The 25,335-nt window shown below is 43.0% G+C and overlaps 2 protein-coding genes across 12 annotated transcripts in view; both read right to left on the reverse strand.

The window, feature by feature from the left end:
• The window catches only part of Spire1 (spire type actin nucleation factor 1), a 141,172-nt gene extending 133,992 nt beyond the window's left edge, over positions 1 to 7,180 (reverse strand). The window contains exon 1 of one of the 4 annotated variants that reach the window (XM_090353434.1): positions 6,820 to 7,180. In XM_090353434.1, coding sequence (XP_090209560.1) covers positions 6,820 to 7,129 — 310 coding nt within the window. In that variant the 5' untranslated portion in view covers positions 7,130 to 7,180. The remainder of the gene's footprint in view (positions 1 to 6,819) is intronic. The other 3 variants (XM_090353435.1, XM_090353436.1, XM_090353437.1) reach the window with 3 other exon arrangements.
• Positions 7,181 to 10,822: 3,642 nt separating this feature from the next.
• The window catches only part of Cep76 (centrosomal protein 76), a 38,769-nt gene continuing 24,256 nt past the window's right edge, over positions 10,823 to 25,335 (reverse strand). For 4 of the 8 annotated variants that reach the window (XM_090353439.1, XM_090353443.1, XM_090353442.1 and 1 more), the window contains 2 exons: positions 24,274 to 24,389; positions 18,261 to 18,351 (listed from right to left, as the gene is read on the reverse strand). In XM_090353439.1, the coding sequence (XP_090209565.1) occupies positions 18,326 to 18,351; positions 24,274 to 24,389 (142 nt within the window). In that variant the 3' untranslated portion in view covers positions 18,261 to 18,325. Of the gene's footprint in view, positions 11,470 to 18,260; positions 18,352 to 21,014; positions 24,390 to 25,335 lie in introns of those variants that run through there. The other 4 variants (XM_090353441.1, XM_090353447.1, XM_090353440.1 and 1 more) reach the window with 4 other exon arrangements.

Below are 25,335 nucleotides of genomic sequence, written 5' to 3' on the forward strand. Positions count from 1 at the left end.
CTTAATCACTCTTAATCTGACTCTTTCAATCCATTCCTACTGCTGTTTCAACCCTCCACTGTGCCTTGTCTGAACAGCCATAATATTCCTAACTAGTAGCAACTCAAAGGCCAGTAAGATCTAAAGACACTATGAAATGCCAAATGGTGTCTTTACTTCAATTTTATACAAAGCCCTGCACTGTTTGCTTTTGTGGGACTTGAACTCTGGGCCTGGATACTGTCCCTGAGCTCTTCAGCTCAAGGCTATGGCCCTACCCCTAAGCCCCACTTCCGGTTTTCTAGCTATTAAGTGGAGACAAGGGTCTCGTTTTCCTTAGTGCCTGGGCTGGCTTTGAACCATGATCCTCAGATCTCAGTTCCTGAGTAGCTAGGTTACAGGTGTGAGCCACTGCACCGGCTGCCTGCATTGTTTTCTAAGAGTAGTAATCTGTTTATATCATTTTCTAGTTTTAACTTCCTTACATGGCTCTCCACTGCCTATCCAACCCTTACACAATCTCAACAGTGTGGTATAGAGTCCTTCCTAATCGAATCCCAGCCAATGTGCCCTTCCAGCCTCTCACCCCCACCACTCCCACACACATCCCATGCTCCCGGCATGATAAACACCCAACACAGAGTAGACAAACAAGTTTAACCTCACATGCCAAGTCCATGTAATTGGTAGTGGCTGCGTGAAGCACCCTATTGAGAACTCAAAGACTGCTTATGATTTTAGCAGCAAAAATTCCATGACTGATTATCGAGCAACGTCGGCTTTCAGTATGGCTAAGTGGGTGGCATAAATGCCACTGAGCATCCATCACGTGTGGTGTGACGTCTTCTGGATACTGTACGAGGTCCTAAACCTTCTATTTGGATGCTTCTGCCTCACATAATCTCTTTACCCACATTGTTCTTCCCTTCTGAAACTAAAACTGCCACATGAAAAATCAGCCATTCTCTTCTCAGGGCTCATACATTGTACATGTCTGTTTTTGTGAAATTACTGCACTGTGTTATAGCAGTAAGGTCATACACCTGTGAATGCATGCAACTCATCTCCCTTTGTATCTTCAACATCTAGCACACTGAACTTTTTAAAAGCAAATACTAGTGAACTGAGTAAGAGAAATCATGGCACAAAGATTCCTCTAATACAGCATTTTTACTAAAAAGCCACAAAGATGTAGGCCAAACCCAGGACCAGGCAGCCTGCTGGGCCCACTAAAAGCATTCCACAACACTGTGTCAACTATCTCTGTCATCATCTCTCCTAAACACAAGATACTGGGGGGGGGTTGACAGAAATCTAATAATAGTGGGGACAGGAGAGAAAATAGTTAATATACGAAAAAAAAAAACCACTGTCCTAATTTTTCTAAAAAAACAAACAAAAAAAGGTGCATTAACACAAGTAGTACAAAAACAGCCAGGAGTCACAGGTTTCAGAAGCTCAGCAAATATACATCTGATGTTCTGTTATTACTATAAATATAATCCCTCTACACATTTGAAACTATTCAGAAGGTTTAGATGTGGGGATGACAAACGTTTAGATTTCAGGTGACTAGATAACTGCATATCCTAATGGAGTAGAAAATGATATTTCAATACACACATACATCATGCAATAATTAGATAAGCATATCTATCACTAGAAATAAGCATATCTATCACTTGAAATGTATACTGTTATTTATTACAGTTACCTAAATTTGTACTGACTTTCACTTTGTGCGATTGTGAGGTACAATCACTTCGGAAAGCACTAGCAAAAACATAGTATCTGTTAGAATGAACTAGCAATTGCGCATCTCGAGATAGGTTCAACACAAATGCTCTGTCTACCAAAGCACACACTTGACAATGCTTATAGCAGCATGAATCGTAATATCCAACGACTGGATATCCAAAACCCAAATGTCCAGGTAGAGTAGAATGGATTCATTCAGTGTATTCATCCAATGGAGTATAACTCTAAAATCTAAATGAACTACAACGATATGCAACACAACATATTAGCAATCTCACCAAGTTCAGAAAAAGAAATTACATGTAAGTTAATACATCCTATTTGATTCGCTCCATATGAATTCAAAAATCAGACAATGCTTATGAAACAGGAAGTCACCCCAGTGGTGTCTGAAATGGTGTACAAAGCAGGCCTTTCTAGATGCTAATAATGTTCTGCTCTTTCCTAGTACCACAAATATACTCTCATGGTGAAAAATCATGATTTACAGGTTTCTGCACATTATATTTTAACTAAAACTTACTTTAAGAGTCTAATGTTAGTAGTGCATGCCTGCGATCCCAGCAATGTGGAGAAGCTTAAACAGGTAGATTATGGCTCATGTGCACACTCAAGTAGGAAAGGAGACTTAATTCTAAAAATAATCAGTGAGTCACCAGTACCCAGCTCAAAAGAGGTTTTTTAAGGTATTTTCATGACAAGCACACATGACTCACGCCTGTAATCCTAGCTACACAGGAGGCTGAGATCTGAGGATCACAGTTCAAAGCCAGCTCGAGAAGAAAAATCCATGAGACTCTTCATCTCCAATTAAACACCAAAAAGTAGATTACCAGCCTTGAAGGGCAGCAACTAGGTCCCTAGTTGAAGTCCCAGTACTAGCATGCACACAAACAAACACACACACACACACACACAGCACAATGTTTTGTCTGTTTCTGCCTTTTTAATAAATATTCTGGCTCTCTTTAAATTCAAACAATCTTATTCCCAGGCCTCACCAAATGATCATGAACCTTACTGAAAAGCATGACTGACTCATCACATCCTCTTTTCAACCTCCATATTTAGAAGCCATTCTCAAGGGACTTTTAGTATTCCTTCACATACATCCTTCATTAGTCTGCCTAGAAAACGTAACTCATCACCAACCTTAAGACTATTTAAAATATAAATGTGGCCATCACATTTTCAATACTCTTTATAAATCTAAAATGAAAAGTTCGTCAAAAAAATGAACGAAAAGTTTAAAGTGATTACTGTCAGACGGGTATTTAATTCCTAGAGGAACGATCAATCTAATCGCTAACATTCTGCTATTAAGAGTCCTTTGTGTCATCCCAGAAAAATCAATGTTCTAATCCTGTGATTATCTGGGACATCTAAATATTTCATCAGTCACCACTTTCTAAAGATGCTAAAATGGGAGCTGATTGCGAGTGGAGGCACCCTAGTGAGGCCTCGGTCATCCAGACATGAAAGGAACTTCATTAACTTGGGCCTAATAAACTTTCCTTACAGCAATGTCCATTGCATAAACACTGAGGAAAATCAAGTGTTAAACCAATTACCTGGGCTGGGAGTTTGGCCTAGTGATAGAATGCTTTCCTAGGATGCACTAAACTGGGGTTCAATTCCTTGGTACCACATACATAGAAAAAACCAGAAGTGGTGCTGTGGCTCAAGTGGTAGGTCTCTAACCTTGAGAAAAACCCAAGGACAGTGCTCAGGCCCTGAGTTCAAGCCCAGGACTGGCAAAAAAAAAAATATGTATGTGTGTGTGTGTGTGTGTGTGTGTGTGTGTGTGCGTGTGTGTGTTCAGTTACTACTATTTCCAGCCCCCAAACAAGCCAGTAAAGCAAGTACTATGCTCTTTCTTTTCCTGGGCTGAGATGGTGGTGATGATGATGATAGTGATGGTGGGGGTGAGGGTCACTGTCACTCACTCAGTCCTCCTAACAGCAGAATTAACAGTGGCACACAGACAGATTGATTGGCTTGAGGCCTGAGCCAAGACCTGCTTCACACTGCACACAGACATGGGCACCAACCATCACTGGCTAGACCAGTTCTCAACCAGGACAATTTTGCATGGTCCAGATGGCATGGTCTGAAGACTTTTTCTTGTCCTGATTGGGGGAGGGGTTGATTGGCATCCAGCCAGGAGATCTGCAATGCTGAGATTGGCGGTACCTCACAGGACAGCCCCACAACAAAGAATTCCTGAGCCAAAAACGTCAGTCATGCCAAGGCTGAGAAAGCGTGACCTAGACATCTGTCCTAATTCAGAGTGAAGATACAGAGGAGGCACTATGGTGTTGTGACAAAGGACCAGAGGATAAGAAAGTCAGTGAAGTATTAGTCTCTTCATATTTCTTACCTAATAAGTTAGATACTCTGATTTCCTAGCAGATTGGAAGTTAGGCAACTTCCTCAAGGTCATTCCTTAACACTATAAAGCCTAGATGTTAAGATTTAGATTCAACCAAGTACTAGTGGCTCACACCTAGAATCCTAGCTACCCAAGAAGCTGAGATCTGAGGATCTGAGTTCAAAGCCAGCCCAGCACAAAAGGACCTGAGACTCTTATCTCCAATTAACCTCTAGAAATTGGGAGGTGGGGCTTGGCTCAGAGGTAGGGTGGTAGCCTTGAGCTGAAGAGCTCAGGGACAGCGCCCAGGCTGAGTTCAAGCCACATCACACACACACACACACACACACACACACAAATTGCCAGAAGTGGCAGCTGTGGCACAAATGGTAGAGTGCTAGTCTTGAGCAAAGATCAAGAACAGTTCTGAGTTCAAGATGCAGGACCAACATCAAAATAAATAAATAACCAACCTATCAACCAACCAACCAAAGGCAACATGTCTTCCACAGACCAACAACTACTCCTAAACACTAAGAAGAAATAAACTAGTAAAAAAAAAAAAAAACAACAATATATGTGATAGGCTCTGAAATGCTGAAGATGCTATGAACAACTTTGATCAGATTCTCTGAGAAATTCACTTCTGTAATCCTAGCTACTCAGGATCAGGCAGCCCAGGCAGCAAAGTCCGCTAGCCTGGGGAGAAAAGTCTGTAAGATTCTTATCTCTAATTTGACCAGTGCCAATGGAGGTTTGGCTCACTAGCCTTCTACAAAAAAAGCCAAATGAGAGCTTGAGGCCCTGAGTTCAGGTTCCAGCAGTGGCACCAAAATAATAAAAATAATAATGATGATCAATATACTGTTTCCAGAAAACATCTGTAATTTTCTTCACAGCATACTTACTGCACTTGAGGCCAGCATGGCACTACTCACACTAATGCTGCAAATATCCACTCAACGTAAGGTTCTAATAGCAACACCTTTCCCCAAAGAAAACACACCCCCAAAGAATCTATCAGAGTTTTTGTTTTTGTTTCTGTTCTTGGTCAGTCCTGGGGCTTGAACTCAGGGACTTGGCCAAGTGTCCCTGAACACTTTTGTTAAGGTTAGTGCTCTACGACTTAGAGCGAGAGCACCACTTTCAGTTTCCTGGTGGTTAATTGGAGATAATAGTCTCATGAACTTTCCTTCCAGAGTTGGCTTTTAAGTGTGATCCTCAGATCTCAGCCTCCTTAATAGCCAGGATTATAAATAAGCTTGTGCCACTGACACCAGCCAATCTATCAGTCTTAAATAGACAACATACTGTTAAGAAATATAGCCATGAGATTTGTTCTTTCTAGACAAAACCATTCCCAATGATGCTTCTAAAGTAACTTGAACACCAGTTCCTCTTGAATCAGTTAAAACACCTTGGCAAGGCCGGGAGTAGCCTAGTGGTAGAGTGCTTACCTAGTATGCATGAAGACCTGGGTTCAATTCCTCTGTACCACATACACAAAAAAAAAGCCAGAAGTGGAGCTGTGGTTCAAGTAGCAGAGTGCTAGCCTTGGGCAAAAAACGTGTCCAAGGATAGTGTCCAGGCTCTGAGTTCAAGCCCCAGGACTAGCAAAAAAAAAAATATATATATATATGTATATATGTGTGTGTATTATAAACAAGCAAAACCCAAGTACTTCCTACTACTCTACCCAATACACAACCACAAAACAGATCAAATCTGAAGGCAATATGAAATAAAAATTATTCCAAAAGCATAAAAATACCACAGAATGTACTCATTCACCAAATCATTACCTGATATCCCATTAAAGGGAAAATGTTTAGGCTTTCCGTGTGTCCCTTCAACAAAATAAAATTAACACAAAAGAAAGACATGTATAATGTCTGGTGGAATGAAAAAATAATCTTGGATGTTTTCACCAGTTTAGGAAAAGATTTTCTCTAAATGTCGTTTTAGTGACTCTTCTGGAGCACAGCTTTCACCTTAGGCAGTTTGACAATTTCTGGGGAGAGAGGGTGGATTGTTTTTCTCTGTTTTTCCTCGACCTGCCTCTCAAAAGATGGCAATGGGTAAAAAAACCGGGTAGGAGCAGCCTATTATCAACCTTCTCTTCTTCAGTGAAGGCAAGTGAGTAAGCGCCTGGCTGTGTGTGTCACCGTTTAGGTGACAAACCCTGAGGAATGTACGGTAGACAATAGCTGACTCCTTGCGCTGGACGTCTGGTTGAGATGTGTTTCATCTCAACAAACTTTAATAGACAAGTGAATCCATTTCCTGACTTCCAGGACCCCCCTTCCCCTCCCAACATCATGAGTCTATTTCCCTCTAAAACCACAGCAGAATCCTCGGGGCTCTGGTGGCTTCTCAAGTCCAAGAAACAGTTCTCTGCTCAACGCCAGGCGTTGACCTCTTTAGAAAGCTGTCATCCCGCAGCCTCGGAAGGAACGAGCCCGCCGCGAGCCCGCGCGGTACCTGAGCCCGGCGCCCCAGCCCGGCGCCCCAGCCCGGCACCGGTCAGGCGGGCACCGCAGGGACGCGCCGGCCGGCCGGCCGGAGGGACGCGGGCCCGCAGCCCGGCTCAGGCCCCGCGCAGGGGGCAACCCCGCCCCAGCCCACCTTCCCTCGCGGTCCTCCCGGACCCCGCTGCCCACGCCCGCCCCTCCGCGGCCTTCCCCGTCCCGGGGTCGCCCGCCGGGCCTCACCCGCGGCGGGGGGCGGCTCTCCGTCGTCGCCGGCGGCGGGCGCCAGGGTGACGGCGCCGTCCCTCCAGACGCGGATCTGCGCGGCGGAGCGCACGCGGCGGCGGGGCCGGCGGCGGGCGGCGGCGCGCAGGGAGCCGCAGCACTGGTAGCACACGGCCCACGCCTGCTCCTCGTTGATGGGCTGGTTGTAGAGCCGCAGGATCTCCGCCAGGCTCAGCGAGTCCTGCGGGCCCGCGGCCGCGCCGCGCTCCGCCGGCTCCCCGCGCGGCTCCCCGCCGCCGCTGGCCGGGCCTGCCGCCTGCGCCGCCATCCCGCTCGCTGCGCCGCGGCCGCTCAGCTCCGGAGCATCGTCTCCGCGCGCCGCCGCCTCCTCATCCCCGAGCCGCCGCCGCCCCACCCGGCCGCGCGCCGCCGCCGCCGCCGCCGCCGCCGCCGCCGCCGCCGCCGCCGCCGCCGCCGCCGCGGGGACTAGGCGGGGGCTGAGGCGGGGGCGGGCGGCCCGGACGCCGGGCGGCCGCTCGGTGCTGCCCAGGACGCCTCCGCCGCCGCCGCCGCCGCCGCCGGCCGCCAGCGACGCGATGGCGTCCGCTCGCCCCGCCCCGCGCCCGCCCCGGGGGGAGAGCGGCGATGCGGGGCGAGGGCGGGGGCGCCGGCCGGCCGCGGGCGCGGGCCCGGGGCCGAGGCGCGGCGCGGGGGGGGACGGGGTGCGCTCCCGGGCCGTGGCGGGGCCGAGCGCGCCCCGAGGACGGAAGGCGGCCGTCTCCGACCTCCCCGGGACCCGGCTCGCTGGAACCCGGACTGAATTCCTGGTGAAGCCCAGCGGCCCCCGGCCTCCACGCCAGGCCCCTCCGCCCCTCCCGGGCGGCGGCAGCTCCTCGTCACTTGCTGGGTGACCCAGGCTGCCCTTGAACTGGGGATCCTCCCGCCTTGGCGCCCTTACAGGTGCACACCATCGTGCCCGGGCCTGGTTTTTAAACGTATTGGCTATTCCCTCTCCTCACTTGCATCTTCCGTGAGGATGAGGATCCTATCACGTGTTCCGGATTTCGAGTTCATCCTGGGGTTCGTTTGTAACACTAGCCCCACCACTAACTAATAGCTGTCCCGGTGACCAAACTCAGCCCAATCAACCCAGCCTACTGGTAAGAGATGGGATTGACAGTCACAGGAACAGCACTGCACCGAGGGCAGGCAATTACCCTGGAATGAAATGAAGAACTCCGGGGAGGGGGGGTTCCTCGCTGGATCCATTAAGAGTGCAATAAAACATCTAAGGGATAAATAATTCTTAAATAAAACAATCACTCATTGGGTAAATGACTTTAATTGGTCACAGGCTAGTCTTGCGTTAAACGCATCCAGCAAGAACATTTTCGTTATTGACCCTTTCATGGTTGACATGGGAAAATTACATCTTGTAAATAGAATCACTAGTTATCAGTGTGCCTACAGCGGGGATGAGCAAAACAGAAGTAAAAGAGCCGAAAGGAAGAATAGGAAATAGAACAGTAGCTCTTTTGCTCTTTCTCTTTTTCCGTGTCTCCGCATGCCTCCATCTTGTACGGGGCCAGCAGTTTGATCTCCCCCGAATAAATCCTTTTCTGGAAAGGGCTCCCTCATAGGATTCCACTGCAAGAGATGTCAAACCACCCCTGAAAAAGAACCACCTATATGTCTCTAAGTTCAGCAGTATTTGTATGTCAGGGCCCCAAAGGCCTTAAAGATCTTCCCGATTCTATGTGTGAGACATATATAACTATATTTCCTTCTCATCAAAACCATGATATTTCTGAGAGTTTGATTGTATGAATCTTGAAAATACGAAGGGATTTCAAAGTTTTCATGCAGAAAACAGTGACATGGTCTGATGGACCATACTGTCACCTGCTGGCCGTGTGTAGTATTGCGCTTGGACAATTAGAGTCAGTTGTTTCTCTCCTTGCTTTACAGGAACTGAGGAACTGAGGAACCCACAGCTGTTCTGCAATAGAACAGCAGATACTCAAGTAAAGATAGCTAGAGAGAGAAGAAGGGAGAAAGTGGAAGAAATACCATGTTAAAATCCCTTGTTGGGCCGGGAGTTTGGCCTAGTGGTTAAAGTGCTTGCCTAGCATGCACGAAGACCCAGGTTCGATTCCTTGGTACCACATACATACAAAAAATCCGGAAGTGGTGCTGAGGCTCAAGTGGTAGAGCTCTAGCCTTGAGAAAGTCCAAGGACAGTGCTCAGGCCCTGAGCTCAAGCCCAGGACTGGCAAAAAAAAAAATCTGTAGTTGTGGGGGGGCTTTCTTTTTCTTTTTTTCTTTTCTTTTTTTTTTAAGTCAGGAGGCTTGAACTCTGAAGCACAGTCCCTAAACTCTTTTGCACAAGGCTAGCCCTCCCACTTCCAGTTTTGGGGTTTGTTTTTTAGATAAGACTCTCATGGCCTTTCTTTCCTTCTTGGGATGGCTTTGAACACAATCTTCAGATCTCAGCCTCCTGAGTAGCTGGGATTGCAGATTTGAGTCACCAGCAACAGGCTTAAATGTTTTTATAAGTTTGTTTTCCTTTTTTGGGGGGGGGTACAACTTGGATCTCTTCTTGAGGAAAAAATATAAATCAGAGGTTCAGTGCTGTACTCTGGAAGCTTGATTCATTTTCCTACAATGCAACTAACCTCCCTTGTCTTCCAACAAATATAAATTGATCAGTTTGGTGTGTTACATATGCTTTTTTGGCAGAGGGCATTATCATAATTTTTTAAATAAGAGTTGACTCATGTTTTCAGTTTATTGACATACTTTATAAAATAATATGGCAGATTTTCATTCCAATATCAGCATATGAAAACTTCACAGTAGGGGCCGGGAGTTTGGCCTAGTGGTAGAGTGCTTGCCTAGCATGCACGAAGACCCAGGAAAACATGTCTGTGAATCATAAGAAGGTTATACACACACACACACACACACACAAAGTCTATTTGGTTTGGTTTCATTTTGCAAAGTATGAATCATGGCTATGATCTACTACATTTAAAGTAAGTCTTTGGCCTTGTGTGAGCTTGTATGTAATTAAATCTAAATCAAGACAAGATGACAACTAAAATTAGAATAAGTAGAAGGAAAATCTTAAAAACCATAGCTACTTTCCATTATAATTCTAGTCATTATATAGGCTAAACCTTTGACACTTTCTGTCCAACGATAGTACAAAGATAGGGTGTTCAGTATGATTTTAAGTACCCTATGCAATTTTTTTATCTTGCTGCCTGTACTGGTGCTTGAACTTGGGGTCTGGGCACTGTTCATGACCTCTTTTGCTCAAGGCTAGCACTCTATGACTTAAGCCACAGCTCTATTTCTGGCTTTTTGTAGTTAACAGGAAGTAAGAGTCTCATGAACTTTACCAGACTGGGCTGGCTCAAACTGCACTCCTCTAATCTTAGCCTCCTGAAAATCTAGGATTTACAGCATGAGCCACCAGCTCTTGGTTTTCTGATTTTTTTTTTTTTTTGCCAGTCCTGTGGCTTGAACTCAGGGCCTGGGCACCGTCCTTGGGCTTTCTCAAGGCTAACACTCCACCACCTGAGCCACGACACAATTTCTAGCTTTTTCTATGCATGTGGTACCAAAGAATCAAACCCAGGGCTTCATGCATGCTAGGCAGACACTCTACCACTAGGCCAAACTCTTTGTTCGCTGGAATTTTTATACGCTCCATCACTCATTATCACAGAACTCTAACCATTCAAAGTTATATTCTTAGTGTACAATAAGTTAACACCATTCCACTTCCTCATCTTCAATTCAAATTTAAAGATTTAAATTCAACAAGCATGGTAGTACATGCCTGTAAATCCTAGGAAGAGGAGGCAGAAAGATCATGAGTTCCAGGCCAGTTTGGTCTACAGAATGAGTTCAAGACAGCTTAGATTTATATAATAAAACCTTGCCTCAAAAGAAAAAAATATTTCCTATATTGGATATATTTTGTTCTAATTTTTTTTTCTTCACGGGACTCGAACTCTGGGCCTAGACATTGTCCCTGCGCCCTTCAGCTCAAGGTTACCACCCTACCCCTTGAGCCACAGCACTACCTCTTTTTGTCCTAATTTCTATCATTGATTTTTTTTCTGTGGCTTCCTTTTTTGATTGCCAGTACTGAGCTTACTTGGCTAGTGCTCCGTCACTTGAGCATATCTCCAGTTGGGCTTTTAATGGTTACTTTGGAAATAAATTCATGGATTCTTCTGTTAGAGCTGGCTTTGCGCCTCAGTCCTTCAGGTCTCAGCCTCTTGAGTAACTAAGATAACAAGCATGAGTTACCAGTACCAGGCTTAAAGAGTTTTCTTCACTGTTAAAATGCCTGAATAATTCAAACTAACAAGTAAATGTCTCCAAGGTATTGAGAGATGATTAGTTAGTAGTGGCATGTGTTGACCTATAGTTTTCTTTGATTTTGGTGTGTTTATTAACAATAGAATCCTTGCAGTTTTTCTTATTTTATATTTACTTATCATTTGTGTAGAATAAATGTACTTCATGCTTCATATTCTAGGCGTGTGGCTGCTCCAAGTCTTTGAGAGAGCAGGGCCTTGTGGGAGCAGAGTCTGTGCGGCTCAAACTTATCCCAGGCACTTGCAGACAATTGTTCCTAAGAGGCACATTCACCTAGAAAAGTGCACCGAAAAGGAGAAACATAGAACAGCATGCTCTTTTTTTTTCATTGTCCATAATTATACATTATGAATTTTTAGTGATTAAAAAAAAGTTTCAGCTGGGTGCTGGTGCCTCATATCTGTAATCCTAGCTACTCGAGAAGCTGAGATCTGAGGATCGTAGTTTGAAATCAGCTGGGGAAGAGCACTCGGTAAGATGCTTATTTCCAATTAAGCAGCAAAGAAAAAAAAAAGCCAAAAGTGAGACTATAGCTTAAGAAGTATAGCTTAAGCCTTGCACAGGAAAAAACAAACAAGAGCTTCATTCAGGTACTGAGTTCAAGCCCCAGAACTACACACACACACACACACACACACACACACACACACACACACACACACAGATTTGGAAGAGATTTGGAATGGATCTTAATTCTAAGCCATCCACTGTTTTATGCATATGGAAATTACAAAAGTTAACTTATATCGTATTATTAGAGAATTCCCATATATACTTCTGTTAACAACTTTCTGGATCGTGGTCCAAGACCAGCCTAAGACAAAATGTAAAGACCTAAGACCTTTTGTAAAACAGAAAATCCTAAAATCCTAAAAGTGGGCCGGGAATTTAGCCTAGAGGTAGAGTACTTGCCTAGCATGCACGAAGACCAGGGTTTGATTCCTCAGTACTACATACATTTTAAAAAAGAAAAAGAAAAAAAATGCTGGAAATAGTGCTATGGCTCAAGTCCTTGAGGAAAGCTCAACGACAGTGTTTAGGCCCCAAGTTCAACCCCAGGACTAGCAAAAGAAAAAAAAGAAAGAAAATCCTAAAAGCTGAAGCCTGGAGTGGCTCAAATTGTAGAATGCTTGCCTATGCAAGTTCAATCTTGAGTATTCCCAGAGGTTTGATGTTATACAAAAATTGTTTTAAAAATAGAAAATTTGGGGAGGGGGAGGGGAAGAGAAAGTGGGAGAAAAACATGGAAAGGGGTAACAATGTTCAAGTAGTAATGTACCTACTACCTGATGAATGTAGCTGTAACCCCTCTGTGTATATCACTCCAACAATTAAAAAATAAATAAAAATGGAAAATTCTCAAGAGAAAAAAAAGGTACATGGGAATATATGTAGGATGTATGTAGAAGATATGGGAATTCTCTACACCAGTTTTACAATTTTCTCTATTTTGAGATACAATGTGTATTTAACAAAAATGAACAAAAAAACAATTCAAATCATGTTGGACCAGGTCCTGGGTACACTGAAAAATAGAAATAAAAATTACCAGGCCAGGACTGTGGTTTAGTGTAGAGTGCTTGCCTAGTATGCAGGACGACCCAGGTTCGATTCCTCTGTACCACATACATAGAAAAAGCTGGAAGTGATGCTGAGATTCAAAGGGTAGGGCTCTAGCCTTGAGAAAGCCCAAGGACAGTGCTCAGGCCCTGAGTTCAAGCCCCAGGACTGAAAAAAAAAGAAAAGAAAGGAAAGAAGAAAGAAAGAAAGAAAGAAAGAAAGAAAGAAAGAAAGAAAGAAAGAAAGAAAGAAGGAAAGAAAGTGCCAAGCACAGTGACTCATGCCTGTAATCCTGAGATCTGAGGATCGAGGTTCAAAGCCAACCCAGGCACTAAAGACTGTGAGACTCTTATCTCCAATTAACCATTAGAGAAAACCAGAAGTGGAGCTGAGTGAGGCTCAAGTGGTAGAGTGGTAGTCTTGAGCTAAAATGCTCAGGAACAGTGCCCAGGCCGAGTCCAAGACCCACAACTGACAAAAAAAAAAATCAAAACTAACAAAAAAAACCCCTAAAAATCAAAAAACAAAACAACGAAAAAAACTTCATAAAATAGAAGAAAATTGTCCCCAAGACAAGCACAACTGATCCTTGAAACTTCAGGTTAATTAACTATTTGAAAATCAGTTATGTTCATGTAGTAGCATTTTATTAATATAAAAATCATGCAAGACAGGAAAAAAGCATTTTTATAAAATACATTTCCTAATAAGATTTAAAAAAATTTTTTTTGCCAGTTGTGGGGCTTGAACTCAGGGTCTGAGCATTGACCTTGGACTTTTCTCAAGCCCAGAGCTCTATTGCTTTAGACTCAGCACCACTTCCAGCTTTTTTCTATCTGGTACCGAGGAATCAAACCCGGGTCTTCATGTATGCTAGGCAAGCACTCTACCATTAGGCCAAACTCCCGGCCTAAGATCATTTCTTTTTAAGTGTAGCAAAAAAACATTTTTTTTTTGCCAGTCCTGGGTCTTGAACTCAGAGCCTGGGGACTGTCCTTAGGCATTCCTCAAAACTAGTACTCTACCACTTGAGCCACAGCACCACTTCCAGCTTTTTTCTATATATGTGGTACCAAGGAATCAAACCTGAATCTTTTGCATGCTAGGCAAGCACTCTACCCCTAGGCCATGCTCTTGACCCTGAAAAAAACTTCTTGGTAAAATCCAGTTAACATACTGAACTACAGCATAATGAATGCTGTCCCTTAGACTAGGAAAAAGACAAGATTAATCTCACATTTTCTTTTTATTAACATCCACTAGTTGTACAATGGAGTTTCATTTTCACAATTCCATTTATGTATACAAAGCTTCTTTTTCTTTTTCTTTTCTTTTTTTTTTTTTGCCAGTCCTGGGGCTTGAACTCAGGGCCTGGGCACTGTCTTTGAGCTGAGTTTCTTTTGCTCAAGGCTAGAGTTCTACCACTTGAGCCACAGCACCACTTCCAGCTTTTTCCTGTGTATGTGACACTGAGGAATTGAACCAGGGCTTCATTCATGCTAGTAAGCACTCTACTACTAGGCCATACTCCTGCCCTAAAAATGCTTTTTGATCATAATCACCCCTCTGCCATGTGTCTTCTTCCTCTCCTTTTCCAAAAGTCTATGTAGCCTTGTTCCATTTTGACATTTATATTTTGTATTTGCCCTCCCTCTTCCTCTCTACTTATCTGCCAATACTCCAGACAAGAAATGTTTCTTAATATTTTTTGTATATTGTTTAAAGGGTTTCTACCATCATGTCTCACACATGCATACCCTAAAGTTTAATCCAATGGATCATATATATGCATATTCACAGGTGGCCCTGTATGGCTTATGCATATATTTATATTTTAGGTCTAGCATCTATATATGAGAGATGTATATGAGAGATGTAGATGGTTTAATATGATGGTTTCTGGTCCATCCACTTCCCTGCAAATGACATTTCTTTAGTGGCTGAGTAATATCCCATTGTGTGTGTGTGTGTGTGTGTGTGTGTGTGTGTGTATACACCACATTTTCTTGTGGTATATATACATTACAATCCATCAGTTGTAGGGCATCTGTTTCCATAGCTTGGCTATTGTGGATAGTGCTGCAGTAAAAATGGGTGTGCAGTTTATTTATGTCTTCAATTTTTTTTTTTGGTAATGCTGATGATTATATCCAGAGCTTTTACATGCCAACTAAGTGCTCTACGACTAAGCTGTATGCTTTTCCCTTAAATTCTTTTTCTATTTTGTGGATCTTGGGGCTTGAACTTGGCCTGGGCATTGTCCTTGAGCTCTTCAGCTCAGGGCTACCATCTTACCGCTGGGCCTGGGTGTTGTCCCTGACCTCTTCAGCTCAAGGCTCTATCCTTGAGCCAAGCTCCACTTCCCATTTTCTATGGGTTAGTTGGAGATAAGAGTCTCAGGTCCTTTTGTGCCCGGGCGGGTTTTGATCTCGGCCTCCTGAGTAGCTTATAGGCATGAGCCACCGCGCCCAGCTTGCCCTTAATTTCTTTAGCAATGTTTTGTAATGTTTCTATATATAATTCTTCACAGCCTCAATTTGTTATTTTATTATTTATTGTGTGTGTACAATATATTATACATACATAAAAAATGGGTGTGCAAGTGTATCTACTGTGTCCTGACTGGCATTCCTCTGGTACATGCTCAGAAGTGGTATCACTGGATCCTATACTAGTTCTATTTCTAGGTTTTTTTGTTGTTTTGTCGGTCGTGGGGCTTGGACTTGGCCTGGGTGCTGTCCCTTGAGCTCTTCCACTCAAGGCTACCACCCTACCCCTTTGAGCCACAGTGCCACTTCACGTTTTCTAGTGGCTATTTGGAGGTAAGAGTTTCCAGGTCTTTAGTGCCCAGGCTGGCTTTGAACCACAATCCTCAGATCTCAGCCTCCTGAGTAGATAGGATTACAGGTGTGAGCCACTGCACGCAGCTGTTTCTAGTTTTTTTGAGGAATCTCCATACTGATTTCCATTACACTTGTTTTCATTCCTACCAATACTGTATTAGGATATATTCTTCCCTGCACCCTTGCCACCATTTGTGGTTGTGTGTGTTCTTGATAGTGACCATTCTGATAGGAGATGGAATCTTAAGATCTGCCTTCCTTTATGGCTAGAGATATTGAGCACTTATTCGTGTATCTGTTGGGCACTTCTGTGTACTTCTGCTGTGATGTATCTGTTCAGTCCATTTCCCCATTTGTTAATTAGGTTATAGATTGTACGCGCGTCTGTGTGTTTGTGTGCAGGTTTTGGGCTTGAACCCTGGGCCTGAGCACCATCCTTGAGCTTCCTTCTCAGGGCTCTACCATTTGAGCCACAACTCCATTTACAGCTTTTTGCTGGTCAGTGGTGGTTAACAATCTCACACTTTCTTGCCTATGTTGGCTTTAAACCATGATCCTCAGATCTCAACCTCCTGAGTAGCTAGGATTATAGGCATGAACCACCAGTGCCCAGGGTGCCAGAGAGTGGGTGGGTTTATTTTTATAGGTCCTGGTGCTTAAACTCAGCCTGGGTACTGTCCCTGAGCTCTTCAGCTCAAGGCTACCACTCTACCCCTGGAGTCAAGCCCCACTTCCCGTTTTCTAGAGCTTAATTGGAGATTAGGGTCTCAGATCCTTTTGTGCCCAGGCTGGCTTTGAACCTTGATCCTCAGATCTCAGCCTCCGAGTAACTAGGATTACAGGCATGAGCCAGCACACCCAGCTGGGTTAGTTTTTAAACTAGACCCAGCTGGGTCTAGTTATTAGACCCAGTCAGAAAAAGGATCATTGACAAAGTTCTTTTCCAATTCTATACGCTCTTTTCAGCTGTGACTAGGTTTTGCTGCGAGGAAGCTTTTTAGCCAATCCTCTCTTATTTCTTTCTTTCTTTCTTTTTGCCTGTCCTGGGACTTGAACTCAGGGCCTGGGCACTGTCACTGAGCTTCTTTTGCTCAAGATTAGCACTCAAGCACTTGAGCCATAGCACCACCTTTGCCTTTTTCTGTTTATGTGGTACTGAGGAATTGAATCCAGGGCTTCAATGCATGCTAGGCAAGCAGTCTACCACTAAGCCACACTCCCAGTCCCTACTTTAAGTTTTTTGCCAATCCTGGGACTTGAACTCAGGGCCTGGGCACTGTCCTTGGGCTTTCTCTAGGCTAGTGCTCTACCACTAGAGCCATAGCACCACTTTTGGCTTTTTCTGTGTATGTGGTAGGGAGAAATCAAACCCAGGGCTTCATACATGCTAGGCAAGCACTCTACCATTAGGCCAAACTCCCAGGCCTCCTATTTACTCTTTAAGAGTTCTATTCAGGAAGCTTCTGCCTGTACCAACCAGTTCTAGTGTTCTTACTCTTTCCTGTAGTAGGTTTGAAGTTTCTGGTTATACTTTCAAGGTATTTGATCACTTTGAATTGATATTAGTAGAGGGTGAAAGACAAGGATTCAAATGGGATACAATTTCAGTGTTCACCTCTTCTATTTAGCATTGTGCTATTAAATAGCGCATAGTGACATAGTTGCTAAGGAATATGGTGAAAACAATTAGAATAATTAAATTCATCAAGATTTCAAGATATGTGTGATATACACTTGCAATGAATTATTTTTGGTTTTGTGGGGATTGTGAGTGTATGAGAGAGACACAGAGAGAGAGACACAGAGAGAGAGAGAGAGAGAGAGAGAGAGAGAGAGAGAGAGAGAGAGAGAGAGAGAGAGAGAGAGAGAGAGAGAGGGAGGGAGATTGGATTTTGAATTTAGGACCTTGCCCTTGGTAAGCAAGGTCCTACCACTTGCTCAACGACTTAAGCACCTCTTCTATCCTGCAATGAATAACTTGAAAATAAAAGTAGGGAAACAAGTGCAGAGTTGGGGTTGTAGTTCAGTGTATGCTTATGTGACATATACAAGGCCCTGATTTTGATCACCTGGCACCACAAAAACATAAAGAAATGCCAAGCACTGGTGGTTCATGACTGTAATCCTAACCTATAATCTCTGGAGGCTGGGATCTGAAGATAAGTTCAAAGCCAGCCTAGGCAGGAAAGTCCATAAGACTATTATTTCTAATCACCCAAAAGCCAGAACTAGAGCTGTAAATTAAGTGGTAGCGCATCAGCCTTGAACAAAACAACTAAGGGACAATGCCCAGGCTCTGAGTTCAAGCCCTAGTACCAAAGTTAAAAGGTGTTGCAAAGGCTGTAAAGAAATCAGAAAGGTCTATCCACTGCAGGTGGAATTATACAATGATGTAGGTACTTGGGAAAATTATCCAAAATGTTAAGACAATCACATGACCCATGCATTCCTCACCATTAGTGTACACTGAGTAGAAATTCAAATGTGCCCACAAACAAACACACTAAAAGGCTGTGGATGTGGGCAAGTGGCAGTGCCTGCCTACAAGTTCAAGGCCCCCAGTTCCAACCCCAGTACTGTTCAAAACAAACAAAAAAACATGATTTAGAGTATTAATTTGAATTCATTAATCAGAAAAAAAAAGTATTTGAGTCAGCATCTTATTATGGAGCCCAGGCTATCTTCAAACTCTAGATCCTCCTGCTTCCGCCTTCCCAGTGCTGGGATTACAGGCGTATACCACCACACCTAGCTAAGAGAAAGAAATCTTCCATCAAAATTTATATGAACTGTCAAAGCAATAGCCCTCTACCTTTTTCTTCTATAATTCACAATTATCTCAACATGTATGCCAAGAAGTTAATTTACACACCAACCTTAAGGCAAATGTGACTAATTATAAGAATATGCCAGTCAAATATCAGAAAAAATATTAAGCAACATCTAATGTTATTATTTAAGTAGAATGTGCTTTGAATGTTTAAGGATGTTGTGTTACAAATAATCTGCTAAGACTTTAAAATTGGATAGCTTTTGTTTGTCCATGTTAACACACCCCCTCGCTAATTCAAAGTTGTTCTTCAAATAACAACTGTTGGAAAGTCATGTTTTTATCCATACAAAAACTAAGTGCATGTTACAAATATAATTCCTTAAGTATTTGTTGACTTAAGTAGAAAGTGTAAAATTGTTGAAAGTCCACCAAAATTATTAAATTGTAGTCACTGTGCAAAAGTAGTTTTTAAAACTTGCTTACAAGGGCATGAAATCAGAAACATGTCCTATGTTCTTTTTTGGGGGTGGGGGGGGTCCATGGAACTTGAACTCTGAGCCTGGGCGCTGTCCTTGAGCAATTCAGCTTAAGGCTATCACCCTATCCCTGGGCCTGGGCATTGCCCCTGAGTGCTTCAGTTCAAGACTATCATCCTACCCCTGAAGCCTCAGCCCCACTTCCCATTTTTTAGTGGTTAATTGGAGAGAAGAGTCTCACAGACTTTAGTGTCCGGGCTGGCTTTGAACTGAGATCCTCAGATCTCAGCCTCCTGAGTAGCTAGGGTTACAGACGTGAGCCACTGTGCTTGGCTGTTCTATGTTCTTGAGCTATATTCCCAGCCCTTTCTTCATTCCCAGCCTTTTAGGCTTTGTAGTATATCTGAAACATCATGTGATTTTTGCCCAGGCTGGTCTCAGATTACTTTGTAACTTTCACCTGTTGCTTGGATTATGTACATGAGTCATCACATTTGAGATAAGAGACTTACTCTTTGCCCAGACTGGCCTCAAGCCTTGTCCTTCTATCTGGGATTACGCATCATCACTCTGGACCCAAAGATAATTCTTTTGATTGTCATGTACCTGACAAAAAAATACTGTACCTGTAAGAAATTTTCTAATATAAAAGCCTATGGGCTGGCTCCAGTGGCTCACACTTGTAATCCTAGCTATTCAGGAGGCTGAGATCTGAGGCTCCAGGTTTGGAGCCAGTCTGGGTGGGAAAATAGGTGAGGCTCTTATTTCCAATTAAGTACCCAAAAGTTTGAAGTAGAGCTGGGGCTTGAGCACTAAAAACACAGGGACAGCACACCATACCAAAAAAAAAATTACCTAACTTGTGTTACTGTAACCGCTCTGTAATTCACCTCTATTAATGTCAGTAACACTTCATTTGGGCCAATGTTGCCTGTAATAGGCAGTAGAAATGTACATTCCAAATGAAAGCACTGTCAAGTTATAAATATGATTTTAGAAATGCATAAAATGTGGAGCTACTATGAGCATCTGGAATGTTACTTAGGATGGTGCGTAGTTCAAAAGTGTTTTGTGTGTATGCGCGTGTTTTTGCACGTAGGCATGCATGCATACATACCTGAGGCTTTAACTTAGGCCCTGGGTGCTGTTCCAGACTGAGGGTTTTCTGGTCAGTAGTGGGGGACTCTGGGCCTGGGCGCTGTCCCTGAGCTCTTCAGCTCAAGGCTACTGCCCTAACCCCTTGTGCCTCAGCAACACCTCCACAATCCTCAGATCTCATCCTTCTGAATAGCTAGGATTACAGTCGAGCCACCTCACCTGGCTCAGACTGAGCTTTTGTGCTCAAGTCTAGCACTCCACCACTTGAGCCACAGCTCCATGTCCAACTCGTGGTGGTTAACTGGAGGTAAGACTTATGGAGGGCCGGGAGCATAGCCTAGTGGTAGAATGCTTGCCTAACATGCACAAAGCCCTGGGTTTGATTCCAAGGTACCACATACACAGAAAAAGCCAGAAATGGTGCTGTGGCTCAAGTGGTAGAATACTGGTCTTGAGAAAGCCCTAGGACTGTGGCTCAGGCCCTGAGTCCAAGCCCCAGGATTAAGGGGGCGGGGGGGGGGGGAAGTCTTATAGACTTTCCTGACCCATCAGAACCATGATACTCAGATCTGTCTCCTAAGTAGTACCATTACAAGCATGAGCAACCAGGGCCCTTTACTTCTATCAAGTTTGTACTTGAGTAATTAAAAAAAAAAGGTGTTTCTTCTAAGTCTTGTATGTTACAAAAAGACTATAAAATCATATTGTCAAAATGAAACACATAAAAAATACCTTAAAGATGGGAGCTGGTGGCTTATGCCTATAATCCTAGCTACACAAGAGGCTGAGATCTGAGGACTGTGGTTCGAAGCCAGGATGGGCAGGAAAGTTCATGAAACTTGTATCTCCAATAAACTACTCAAAAAAAAAAAAAAGCCAGAAGTGGTCCTGTGGCTCAGGTGATAGAGCAAGTGATAGAGTACTAGCCTTGAGCAAAAGCAGCTCAGGAATAGTGCCCAGTCCCTGAGAAAGTTCAAGCCCCAGAATCTGGGAGTGGGGGTAGGGGGACACACACACACAAAAACAACATTAGAGACATTACATAAATTAAAAAATTTTAATAGCAATCTTTAGAGGAAAGTAACGTCAGACTCTACTAAAGTGCACAAAAAGGAAATTTATTTTAAAATTTATAAGAAAAGTACATTGAATGTACATGTTACTGGTTTACAGAGCAAGGCAGGTGGTCCTCAGGATCAGGAAAGCCCTGATCTGACCTGATACAGTTTGCCTTATTATGGATCTCATACTTTGTTTCACAAGTTCAAAATTACAAGCAACTCTCTTTGATAGCTTTATATGTAGCATTAGCAGATTAAAAAAAAGAGACTAATTCTTTCAAGCTATATCAATTTCACAAGAAAAATCGATATTTTTTTCATGAAAACTGGTAAGAGGATTGTAAAATATTCAGACTTTTACATCAAGTTATAAATATTTTTTTGTGTGTGTGGGTCATGGGCCTGGGTGCTGTCCCGGAGCTTTTCAGCTCAAGGCTACCACCCTACCCCTGGAGCCACAGCCCTACTTTCTGTTTTCTAGTGATTAATTGGAGATAAGAGTCTCAGGTTCTTTAGTGCCCAGGCTAGTGGTTTTGAACTGTAATCTTCAGATCTCAGCCTCCTGAGTAGCTAGGATTGGTGTGAGCCACTGCGCCTGGCTGTAAATATTATCAACAACAACCAAAAAAATAAAACAAAGAGAATGTGGTGGCTCACATCTCTAATCCTAGCTACTCCATAGATGGAAATGAGGAGAATAGTAGTTTGAAGTCGGGCGGGCACATGTTTGAATCCTCATCTCAACTAACGAAAACCTGGGCATGGTGGAGGTGTATACATGTCATTCTGATGAGCCCAGGCAAAAAGCAAGGCTCTATCTGAAAACCAATGAAAGCAAAAAGAGCCAGAAACGTTGTTCAGCAGCCTAGCAGGTGCAAGGCACCAGGTTCAAATCTAACACAGCCAAAACATAAACGAATTTTTAAATACATTTAGATTTTAAAGAAAAAATCAATCACAACGAGATGTAGTGGCTCATGCCTTTGGTATCAACTACTTGGGAGTCAGACACTGGGAGGATCCTTGATAGAGGCCAGATAAAACGGGCTAGTGAGACATGCTGGCATTTGACAGTGATGTCAGCTAGTAGGTCAGAGGTAGGAAGATCACAGTTTGAGGTCAGACCTGAGCAAAGTGCAATACTCTACCTAAAAAATAACTAACAAAGGGCCAGGAGTTTGGCCTAGTGGTAGAGTGCTTGTCTAGCGTGCATGAAGACCTGGTTCGATTCCTCTGTACCACATACATAGAAAAAAAGCTGAAAGTGGTACTGAGGCTCAAGTGGTAGAACTCTAGTCTTGAGAAAGTCCAAGGACAGTGCTCAGGCCCTGAGCTCAAGCCCAGGACTGGCAAAAATAAATAAATAAATAATAATAATAAAGGAAAAAAGGATTTGGAGTATGGTTCTAGAGATAGTGCATCTGTCTAACAAATAACAATCCACGAGTTGAAAAATCATTTTTATTACAGTACTGAAATTAAAATGATGAAAATGAAAAGAGTAATTTTCTTAAGACCACCAATGGACAAACCTACTGGATTAGGAACTGTGCACAACAGACTAAGAGTATACCTCGGTGGTATGCTTTGCCTAGCAAGAGTGAGGCCTTGGTTTCTTCTATCACCACAAAAACCAAATGAAAAGTGCACTGAGATGCTGAACGACAGTCAAGCCTGACATGTCACTTCTTCCAGAGTCAAACTAGCAGTCTTTTCTTAACCTTTACCTTTGCTCACTTAAAAATAACTTTAAAACTGGGTCAGTTTTTAAAACAAATTAGAGCCCGGAGTGATGCTCATGTTTATTTCCAAAGGCTTCATACAATGACTCTTTTGTTTAGCCACATACATTGTAGTACTTTTTTTTTTGGTCAGTCCTGGGACTTGAACTCAGGGCTTGGTTACTGTCCTTGAGCTTCTTCAAGGCTAGCACTCTACCACTTGAGCCATAGAACCACTTCTAAATTTTTCTGTGTATGTGGTACCAAGGAATGGAACCCAGGGCTTTGTGTATGCTAGGCAAGCATTCTACCACTAGGCCCACACTCCGCCCAATACTGTTTTGTTTTGTGCCAGTCCTGGGGCACTGTCCTTGAGTTTTGTGCTCAAGGCTAGTCACTGCTCTACTACTTGAGCCACAGCTCAACTTCTGGATTTTTTGGTGGTTAACTGGAGATGAGAGTTTCACAAACTTTCCTGCCCAGACTGGCTTTGAATCCTGATCCTCAGATCTCGGCCTCCTGAATAGCTAAGATTACAGGCATGAGCTACTGGCACCTGGTGTATGTCATTGTTTTTATCACAATCAATAAGAAAAAACATGGTTTTAAAAGTAAGCCAGAGAATGAATTTCTATTTTTCCAGTCATGGGGCTTGAACTATGGGCCTGGGCGCTGTCCCTGAGCTCTTCAGCTTAAGGCTACCGCCCTACCCCTGGAGCCACAACCCCACTTCCCATTTTCTAGTGGTTAATTGGAGATAGGAGTCTCATGTTCTTTAATGCCCAGGCTGGCTTTGAACCAAGATCCTCAGATCTCAGCCTCCTGAGTAGCTACCATTATAGGTGTGAGCCACTGCTCCCAGCAGAATGAATCTTTTTTTTTTTTATCAGCAACAAAAAAACCAGTTAACTAAAGAAAAACTCCTGTGTCACAATATACAGTGTTTTCCTAAGTATCTACCCAAATCAGTCTAACATAAATATGTATATACATGATCTGTGTGCTTCCTAGTGCTTTGTTATTAATATTTATGCTTTTCTTGTATTTTCATAGTTAAGCAAAAGTATTTTCACTAATGCAATGGTACTGTAATTTCTCCTAAGTTAAAATATTCTCAAAATATTCTCATTTATCTAAGAAAAATAATCATTTTGATTCGACTATGACCCAAACTCTTACACAAACATCTCCTTGATTACTTATTGATATAAAGAAAACTAGGTATACTTTTATTCACATTTAAACTACTGAATAACTAGAAACAAAGTATCATTTATTAAAATAAAATATATATTTAGTTCATACTAATACAATATAGATTTGTACAAGTTTTTCCTCCTTAATTTTTAAATACATACATCATGATTTCTTAAAGCATTACCAATCATGTCTATAACAAAAATGAAATAGACATCCAAGTAAGATAGTGGTTTTAAAATGAGAAAAATTCAAACAGCTAATAATGTACAATGTGTAAACATTTAAATAAGAGACAGTTATACTTCTTATTGAAATGTTAACCTTATAATACTGAGCGATATTTACAAGCAAACATGATCCAAACAGCACATGCAGATTCAGGGTAAGTAAACACTCGAACACGAACTGCCAGTCGCACCTGGTCTCCACGGCAACAAATTATTTCTTCACAAAAAGGCGATCTAAATTAAAAAAAAAGAAAGAAAAGAAAATATAGTCAACTAAGAAGTAACTAGTATTCTTTTTAATTAAAAAAAAAAAATTAGTCCAGGCACGGGCACTGTGGCTCATGCCTGTCTGTAATCCCAGCTACTCAGGAGGCTGAGATCTGAGGATCAAGCCAACTTGGGCACAAGAGGACCTAAGACTCTTATTTCCAATTAACCTCCAGAAAATAGGGACCTGGGGCTTGGTTCAAGGTTAGGGTGGTAGCATTGAGCTGAAGAGCTCAGGAACAGCACCCAGGCAGAGTTCAAGCCCCATGACCCACAAAAACAAAACAAAACAATTTAGGGCAGATTGCTTTGGCTGACACATACAATTCTAACCACTAGTGAGGCAGAGATTGGGGTTCATGATTTCAGGGCAGCTTGGACAAAAGTTCACAAGACCCTCTATCTGAAGCAGTGAAAAGTTGGATGTGGTGGCATGTACTACCACACAGAAATCACCAAAGTGAAAAGGGATATGGGCACTGATCCCACAGTGAAACCACATTAAAAATTAAGTATTTGGAAGTGGCCCTGTGGCTCAAGGGGTAGGGTGGTAGCCTTGAGCTGAAGAGCACAGGGACAGTGCCCAGGCCCAGAGTTCAAGTTCCATGACCAACAACAAAAATAAAATAAATTAAGTACTAAATATTTTAAAACTATCAAAATGGCTCTGAATTTTAGTGGAGCAATTCACACGACTATTTCCTCACATTCTATAAATTTAGGAATTATACCTGAACACCCAGGTGCTAGTGGTTCACACCTGAGGCTGAGCTCAGAGGATAGCGGCTCAAAATCAGCCTGGGTAGAAAAGTTCATGAGAACTCTAATCACCAAAAAAGCTGAGGCTCAAGTGGTAGAATTTTTAGTGGCAGCACTGAATACTCCCAGGCCCAGCAATAAAAAAGGGAGAAAA

The sequence above is a fragment of the Megascapheus bottae genome, chromosome 19, assembly GCF_031878675.1.
Source record: "Megascapheus bottae isolate mThoBot1 chromosome 19, mThoBot2.hap1, whole genome shotgun sequence".
Lineage (NCBI taxonomy): Eukaryota > Metazoa > Chordata > Mammalia > Rodentia > Geomyidae > Megascapheus > Megascapheus bottae.